The following is an 8742-nucleotide window of genomic DNA, read 5'->3' on the forward strand; positions in this document are numbered from 1 at the left end:
AGATATTAATGAACTCACAATTAACAAGGACCACTTTAGTCCTTTTATCCACTGCAATTAGCAAAGTTATTAACAAGTTGGTAACATTAACTGTATGATGGTAGTATTCTATTTCAAGGGCTTATTTCAAAATAGTTGATATTTTAACTATTTTAAATATTTTGAAACGGCATAAAATAGTTGATGAGAATAATAACAGTAACAATACTTACTACCATTTTTTTTAATGTCTATTGATTATTTTTGAGAGAGAGACAGACAGACAGACAGAAAGAAAGGGAGACACAGAATCCAAGGCAGGCTCCAAGCTCTGAGCTGTCAGCACAGAGCCCAACGGCACACTTGAACTGCAAGATCATGACCTGAGCCAAAGTCAGACGCTTAATCGACTGAGCCAACCAGGTACCCCCGATACTTATTACTCCCATTTAAAGAAAGTCTGCAATTACTAGGAACCTCAAGCAGTACCTTACATAAAAAGCCTTACTTAATCCTATCAACCTTGCAAGGAAGGTATTCTTATCTCAATTTCAAAGATAAAGAAGCTGAAGTTCAAAAGGTTCAGTATCGTTTCCAAGATCATACAAAACGACAGCTCAGACTGTGAAAGACCAGGAAGAGTAGTACAAGCTCTGGAACCATATAGTGCCTTGATTTAAAGTCCAGCTCTGCTATGAACTAGCTGGAGTAATCTGTGCAAGTGCTTCACTCTCATCACCTATAAAATGCGCATTATAATATTACCCATATCTCAGGGGTGATGTCATGAAGATTAAATGAGTTAACTAACATATGTAAAGCAGTTAAGAGAGCACCTAGTATCTGGTAAGCCCTGTCTACTAGCTATCATCATGATCATTAATACAAGCACTAGTGTTCAAACCCTGACCTGCCCAGATCCATGGCTTTCTTTTCCACTATGCTGCAAAAATTGTACTACAGGGTTATCTGGCAGGCTCAGTCGGTAGACCACACAACTCTTGATCTCAGGGTTGTGAGTTCGAGCCTCACACTGGGTGTAGAGATTACTTAAAAACAAAATCTTTAAAAGAAAGAAACTATATTACAGGCAATATATTAGTGGCATTAGACCAGCTGTCTCCACCTCCCATGCCTATTCTTCGCCTCTTATTTCTTTCGTCCATTCCAAACTCTAAGGTTTGTGACCATTTCAAAGCTGACAAGCGTCTTTCTTTTGGTAAATAAATAACCATGCGTGGAATACAGAAAATGAAAAATTCTAACAACTGATGCCTTTAAGTCACCTTCACACTGCAGGGGTGTTAGTAAATAGCTAACTTAAAATTACTCGGGGCCAAAAAAAATCTTCTATCAAGAATAAGACAACTATGCATAGATATATTCACTGTATTAAGTTGCAACATATGGAACAAAGATAAAACAGCAGGTGGTATAATAATTAGGTATATATTCCACACTTACAAGTCTGGGGCACTTTCTCACCCTTACTTGTTAAGACTTATTTTAATTTAATCTGGAAAGTTCTCTAGAACAAGAACTACTAAAAGCGTACACTTGAAATCATGCCACATAATTAAATCATTCACTCATTACACAAATATTTAGACTGCATATTCCAGCAGTACCTGGCACAGGTACCCTGCATCAGGATTACAGTATTTCAACAGACAGCACCTTCTCTTAAGAAGTTTATAATCCGGGGCGCCTGGGCGGCTCGGTAAGCGTCCGACTTCAGCTCAGGTCATGATCTCGCGGTTCGTGAGTTCGAGCTCCGTGGCGGGCTCTGTGCTGACAGCTCAGAGCCTGGAGCCTGTTTCAGACTCTGTGTCTCCCTCTCTCTCTCTCTCTCTGACCCTCCCCCGTTCATGCTCTGTCTCTCTGTGTCTCAAAAATAAATAGACGTTAAAATTAAAAAAAAAAAAAGTTTACAATCCAGCATGCGTACAGACCTTAAGCAAATGTAGACTGTGGTATTTCTAAAAACCGTTCTCTTAATTTTAAAATCTTCTGCAACCTCCTACCCAAAAAAGGGGGGGGGGGGAAGCGGGGAATAAATATTAAAACAAGGAAACAGATTTCTAACAATTTGAAAATACAAGTTTTCTCTGAGTTGCTATACTTATTTTTAAACATGTTCTCTAAAATCATATGCATGTGCTCTTCCAGTTCTGACCTAACCAGTCTCTGTACACTTGTTTATGATGAAGAATACCAAATTAGACTGTCAGTAATGTAACTATCCAACCTAAACCAAAGGGTTGTTTCATTCAAGAAAATATTTCATCTACATATCCAGAGAGGCACAAAATCTATTAAACTTGGGTGTTTCCATCTCCCAAACCTGTTGTGTGGACCCTCTAAAGAATTTACAGAGTCTAACTGAACTACTTTATTGCACATTACCTAAGGACAGATCAAGAAAGGCCTGGCTTGTGTGATTCCTATTTGGAGTCTAAATTATTAGCATATCCCATGACCCAAGGGCTTGTGTTGGCTCCCAAGACACTGGGTGCTGGAGTTTAAGACAGGGCTTCCTGGTCAATTGAAGGGGCCCAGCCTCCAGCTGATCTCAGGATAGGGAAGAATGTCTGAGGCTGCCAAGAGATCTCTCACATCTGTGTGTGCACATCTACCAGTAGAGCCTCTACAGGCTAACTGGTGATGTCCCCAATAACAGAGCAAAAGTGCAAAAAAAAAAAAAAAAAAAAAAAATTCCCTTTCACAAGTAAGTCTTTAAATTTGGGGCCACTACCCGGTCCTCACTGCAAATTCACGTGCAAAGAAACACACACCCCTTGAAGAAAGTTATGAAATCCGGAAAGAAACGAGATTAAGAAGACAAAGTGCCTTTGTCAAAAGTGAAAAGATTAGAAGGGTGACTGCAGAGGATTAAAACTGTAGGAGGGGCAGGGAATGAAAATTTTGGAGAATTCAGGAATAGGAAAAGACACCGACTCTGGGTCCCGGGAGGGGGCTTCGGGGAGGACAAGGCCCGAGCGAGAAAATCAAATAACTTGGGGGCCCCGAAGAAAGCACCTGGAGGGCACAGGAATCGGTAGAACGAGACCCTATCCCCCAAACCCTGAGGCGGACGAGATCTGGATCCCAGATGCTGAAACTGGAGCTCGGGGAGATCTGAGTTCTAGGAGCCTCCGGGGGAAAAGGCAGGCTTTGGGACATGTCCCCAGAGCTGCAGGGAGGATGGGGAGGCAAAAGGCAAGCGCGCCTGGGCTCGGAGCGCCCCGGGGTCGTGCGTGTCCAAGGCGCCCCGGCCCGGGCTCCCGCGCCGCTACTCACCTCTCCGAATTGGAAGGCGGAGACGATGGTGACAACGACGCCCACGAAACAGACGTAGAGCCCATACCTGTGGGACAGGCAGGTATAGGTCTGTCTCTGTAAGAGCTTGAGCAGCATCACCCCGGCCGCCGCCACGCCACGCCACGCCACGCCCGGAGCAGCCACAGCCGCCGCCGCCTCAGCGAGCCGCCATTCAGCGGCCCCAGCCCGGCCGCCACGCTCAGGTCACAAGGGGCGGCCGCCACGCATTGCTGCTCCGGGGATCGACGCCCGCTCGGCTCCGCGCCGCGGCCGCCGCTTCCGGGAGCCGGGAGCCCACGCCCTCGGCGCGGCGGAGGCGGACCCGCGGCCCGCAAGGCGGCCAGCGCCGCCCCGGTCCGGCCCGGCGAGAGGCAAAGGCGGAGGTGGCGGCAGCGGAGGCGGCGGCGGGGCGGCCAGCGCCACCTGGCGGGCGGAGGCGCGGAGGGCGGGCGAGGGCCCTTCCCGTCAGCGCGTGCGCAGCGGGCTCTCCGCAGGCTGGGTTGGGCTCTCAACCGAGAGCAGTCCCTGCAAGATCGGTGTGCCACAGAAGGCGTTATGAGTGCTTGTGTACACAAACCCCTTTCTGCATTTACAATAATTGGGAAACTATGGTAAATAATTTTTACGGCGTTAAGAGGAGATGCTGTATGGGGCTCCTTTCCCTTGTCTCCTTAACTATATTGTTTGAAAGAGGAAACCTTTGGGCTAAATGTGCCCAAACCCAAATTCAATTCATTCATGTATTCCCTGAGTGTGTAGTGAGTGTCCCGTGCCTGGCAAGTGCCTGGTGTCGGGTATTCAAGAAAATGAAGTAGACCGGGCCGCTGTTGCCGGAGAGTCTGGCTGGGGAGATAAACACGCAAACCACTGACTACAAAAAAGTCAAGATAGAAATCGTGCTAAGTTATAGCAGGGGAACCAAGGCAGTGGTGGTCAATTAATCATGCTTTGGCACCAGGCGATTTCCAAGAGGCCTCCCCTCGGTACCTCTTATTTGAGAGAGATTTTTCTTTTTTCCCAGTATACCCTGATTAATATGATTTTTGTCTTGATCTAGTCACCCTGGAAAACAGTGCACTCAGCCAATGTTGCCATCATTTATAGCATTTTTAGAATTATCTTCAGAACTAGCTTAAGGAAACATTCAAAATATGCACTTAACTGAATGGTCGATGGAATGAACAGACTTGCAAAAGGGTTACCCTCACTCCAATCCAAGGTAAGGCTTTTACACTTTTTAGTCAATTCTTTTAATCCTGCTTTAGGAAAAGTTGATTACATGCCATATATACATGACAAAAATTATGGCAGTTGTGTGAGACACATAGTTCTGAGGTCTTTTCAAGAGTGGGAAAAGGTATAAAACCATCTAGCATTCAACAGGATTCTGTTAAGGTGTTTGTTTCCACAATGGTGATGGCCAACGTTTACTTAGAATCCACTGTAAGCAGGGTTCAGCTAATCCTCACAACAACCTTATGAAGGACATAGCATTATCATCCCCCATTCTACAGATGAAGAAATTGAGGTACATGAAATGAAATAACTGGCTAACATCACACAACCAGTAAATGACAGGATTGAGATTTGAATAGTATACTTAGGCTGAAAAACAGGGCTAGTAGTAGTGAGAGGTGAGTCCTACAAGTGCAAGGTCAGACAGATTTTGTCTTCATTTAAAATTGACATTTTGTTTTTGGTGGATATTTTGCGTTAATTTTGATCTTTTTAAATACAGTATTAAATATTTCATCTTGCTTAGTGAATGTTTGGCTTTCCCTTACATTTTGCACTGAAGGCAAGTGTCTCACTCTCTTAAGTCCCGGCCCCTAGCCTTGGCCCTACCTAGAAGTCATGGGTCTAAGGAAGTTTGTTTTGATGCATGCTTTTTTTTCCCCCCCTATCTCTTTATGCTCCAACCAGAGAGCCTCAGGGGTATCAGAAGTATTGTCGAAGTCCTTTCTTCTAGAGAACTCACTCTTGCCTGCTGTCTCTTTCCTGAGCCAGTATTATTGAACTTGAGTAAAATAAGTGTTGGTATAAAATGATACATCTCTAGTACCTACCTTATAGAGATATTAGGGAGATTAAATAAAATGATGCATGAAAGCACTTAAGTGCTTGGGACATTTTAAGTTTAGAAAAGAAATAAAAGTTAAGAAAAAGTTACAAAGTAAGAAAAGTTAAGAAAAGAATATTTAGCTTTGTTCTAATTAAGCAATGGCTTTTCAGCAGGAGAATGATCTAATTAAATATGCTCTTCCAGAAGATTAATCTAGCAGTATGAAATTTGTGGAAACGATTTTAAACTATCAGCATCTGAGCAGTGGAAAATTACGCATTGGCATCTCATTTATCTCAAAATCTCTTATCTGTCAACCTAAAATAGCCAGAAAAAACAAGAAAACCATAAGACTGCCAGGAACCCACTGAAATCCATGAGTTTTCCTTTTTCTGAGTTTTCCTTTTAAGTGAACCCCTCAGTCCTCTCAAAATCTAATAAATGTGGTTCTCAGAGATCTTGTTGTCTGGGTTCTCAGTCCCTGGCAGATTGGTGTGGAGTGGGAGGGGGTGAGGCAGAATTAAGATATCTGTTTCCTGTTCTTCTCCCAAGCAAGAAGTAACTTTAACAGATGATATTTAAATTTAACAGAGTTAAGAAGAGAAAAAATATTTTTTTAAAAAGTCAAATTGATTCAAAAAATATAACCACCTCGGGACCAATAACGTAAATAGAGGCAAGAACAGAGAGATATAGTGGAGGCACCAGTATCTCCCAGAGAGTAGGATAATGGGTGATACAGTGGTGAACCCAGTCTTTGAGAAAAGTTCAAGAAATGTTTTGTGTTCATTTATTCATCATTTATCAATGAACACTCTGCTCTGGACATGTAACCAGGCCCTGAGGGTACCTACTAGATACCTATAGGTCTTTCCTGGATTTTACACTCTAGAAGGACAAATAGGTATTAAGTTAGTATTGTGAGGGGAGCTGACTTAGCCTGGAAGATCAGGGAACGCTTCCTGGAGGAGATGCTGACACCAAAGCTTGAGGACTAAAGGTGAGAGGCAAAATTGGCACGTTGAAGGCTCTAATCTAAACCAGGAGGGGCTGGAGAGGTTGGCAGGGACAGGAGGGCCATAGTTAGAAAAAAGGACTTAATCTTAACATGAACAAAGAATTTTGAACAAAATAAAAACTGCAAAGTGACATGATCAGGTAAGAATTTTAAGAATCATAACTGTGGTGTTGAAAATGTACTGGAGGTGACCCAAGGAGCTGAAATGGGACCAGGGGGAGTAGAGCTGTCAGATAAAATACAGAATAACTTTGCTCTCCTGATCTTCATTCCCACCCCTCACCCCACGAGAGGAGGAATGTACCTGACTGGCGAGGCTGAAAGGAATTGAACCAGTCTGCCAGAGACAAGAGTTCTGATCCACTATCTGCCCAGCATAGGAGTATGTGTGCCAGGACCTGAGCAAGAACCTAGGAACTCGGTCTCATTCAAGAACGAAATATCGGTTGCCCACTTGTCTGCAAACGGAAAACAACATTGTCCAATTAACTTTATCAGTACTAAAGCTAACACTTTGGTCTCTAGCTGTCTGTTTCTTGCACAGCTTTCTCAATTGGTTCAAAATTCAAGAGACAAGGAAGAATGCTTTTACATATTGGGCCCTAAAACACCAACCATCCTTGCGTGAGTCTCCTTTGGCTTGGCCTTGATGAAAAATGAACAATAAAAGGAAAGAGTCTTGTACAAAGAGGAACCTCCTGCCCTGGGCCTACAAAACATATGTATCGTATATAAAGATGGTGTACTTAGAAGGCCTTACCTTGAGCTGATAAGAATATTGAACCTAAACAAAGAGCTTTAACTAGCAGATTAAGCCAAGTTAAAGTAACTCCTGATAAATCTATATTTAGCTGAGTCCTTGCCTTATTCAAGATTAAGAAAATGAAATGTTTGGGGGTGCCCTGGTGGCTTAGTCGGTTAAGCGTTCAGCCTCAGCTCAGATCATGATCTCGTGGTTCATGAGTTCAAGCCCCATGTTAGGGTCTGTGCTGACAGCTCAGAGCCTGGAGCCTGCTTCAGATTCTGTCTCCCTCTCTCTCTGCCCTTCCCCCACTCATAGTCTGTCTTTCTCCATCCCTCGAAAATGAATAAACGTTAAAAAAAATTTTTTAACAAAAAAAAAGATAAAATGTTCACATTGTGAAACGCTTTTACTTTATTTTAAGCTTTAGACCTGAAAAACTTGCTTATTCCTAGGAAACATATTTTGATTTTTGCCCCTTTCCTCCTTTTAGGATACATAGTACATGTTCATAAAAGATATGCCTGTTGTAAGTGACCTCATCCCTTTCTTTATTTTAAAAAAGAAAGCCAGGACAGTTTCTAATTTTTTTTGAAAAATAGAAAATAAATAAAATTATTAAGAAATTTAATTGTTGGGATGCCTGGATAGCTCAGTTAGTTGAATGTCCCACTGATTTCAGCTGAGGTCGTGATCCCAGGATTGTGGCCTTGAGCCCTGCTTTGGGCTTTGTGCTGAGCATGGAGCCGCTTGAGATTCTCTCTCTCTCTCCCTCTCTCCCTCTCCTCCTCTCCCCCTCTCCTGCTCACATGCATGCTGTCTCTCTCTAAAATAAAATTTTTTTTAATTTAAAAAATTTAATTGTTTCTGAATTTCAAGAGCCAAAGCATAATATGGCCCACTATTTTTTGTGAATTCAAATACATCCCGTATTTATAAACAAATATACATAATGTTCACATGTGTGAGTATACTTCATTCTATTTGCTTGATATTTACTTGTGGGTGTTTTGTGTGTGTGTGTGTGTGTGTGTGTGTGTGTGTGTGTGTGTGTTTTATCCACAGAATATGGGCATCATAAAGGCGAGAGATTTTTCTAAGTTATTCATAACTATATCCCTACCCATGGCATTGTGCCTTGCTGATTGTAGCCAAGCAAAAAAATTTATCATATGAGTCAACATATTTTGCACTGATAAAAGTACCAAGTATAGAGTTGGCAGCTCTTGAAGTTTTGATGAATTGGGGACACCTGTTTGGCTCAGTTGGGTAGAGCATGTGACTCTTTTTTTTTTTTTTTTTTTTTTTGCAACACTTGATCTCTGGGTCTTGAGTTCAAGCCCCACATAGAGCTTAAAGTTTTGATGCATTGAATTGAAGGAAGCTAGAATGTCATGGAAAACAAGCTTAAATTTTGAGTAGAACTCACTTTTAAAACTATCTGGACCTGGATATTTTTGTTATGGGGGACTTCCAGAAATGTACTCAAATCATCTAGGTTTTAAAATCTGTTGTTTACTGTGATTTACTTTGTTTCATCTTATGTATTCTTTGTATTTTCTCAAATTTTTCCTAATTTTTTTCACTTACTCTTTGGCTCATCCTCTCTTTTTCTGTGGT

General features: G+C 42.3%; 1 protein-coding gene across 2 annotated transcripts in view; it reads right to left on the reverse strand.

The window, feature by feature from the left end:
• Positions 1-3536, reverse strand: part of GNPTAB (N-acetylglucosamine-1-phosphate transferase subunits alpha and beta) — a 73710-nt gene extending 70174 nt beyond the window's left edge. For both annotated transcript variants that reach the window (XM_045062235.1, XM_003989173.6), the window contains exon 1: positions 3280-3536. In XM_045062235.1, coding sequence (XP_044918170.1) covers positions 3280-3396 — 117 coding nt within the window. In that variant the 5' untranslated portion in view covers positions 3397-3536. The remainder of the gene's footprint in view (positions 1-3279) is intronic.
• Positions 3537-8742: the final 5206 nt, after the last annotated feature.

The sequence above is a fragment of the Felis catus genome, chromosome B4 (assembly GCF_018350175.1).
Source record: "Felis catus isolate Fca126 chromosome B4, F.catus_Fca126_mat1.0, whole genome shotgun sequence".
NCBI lineage: Eukaryota > Metazoa > Chordata > Mammalia > Carnivora > Felidae > Felis > Felis catus.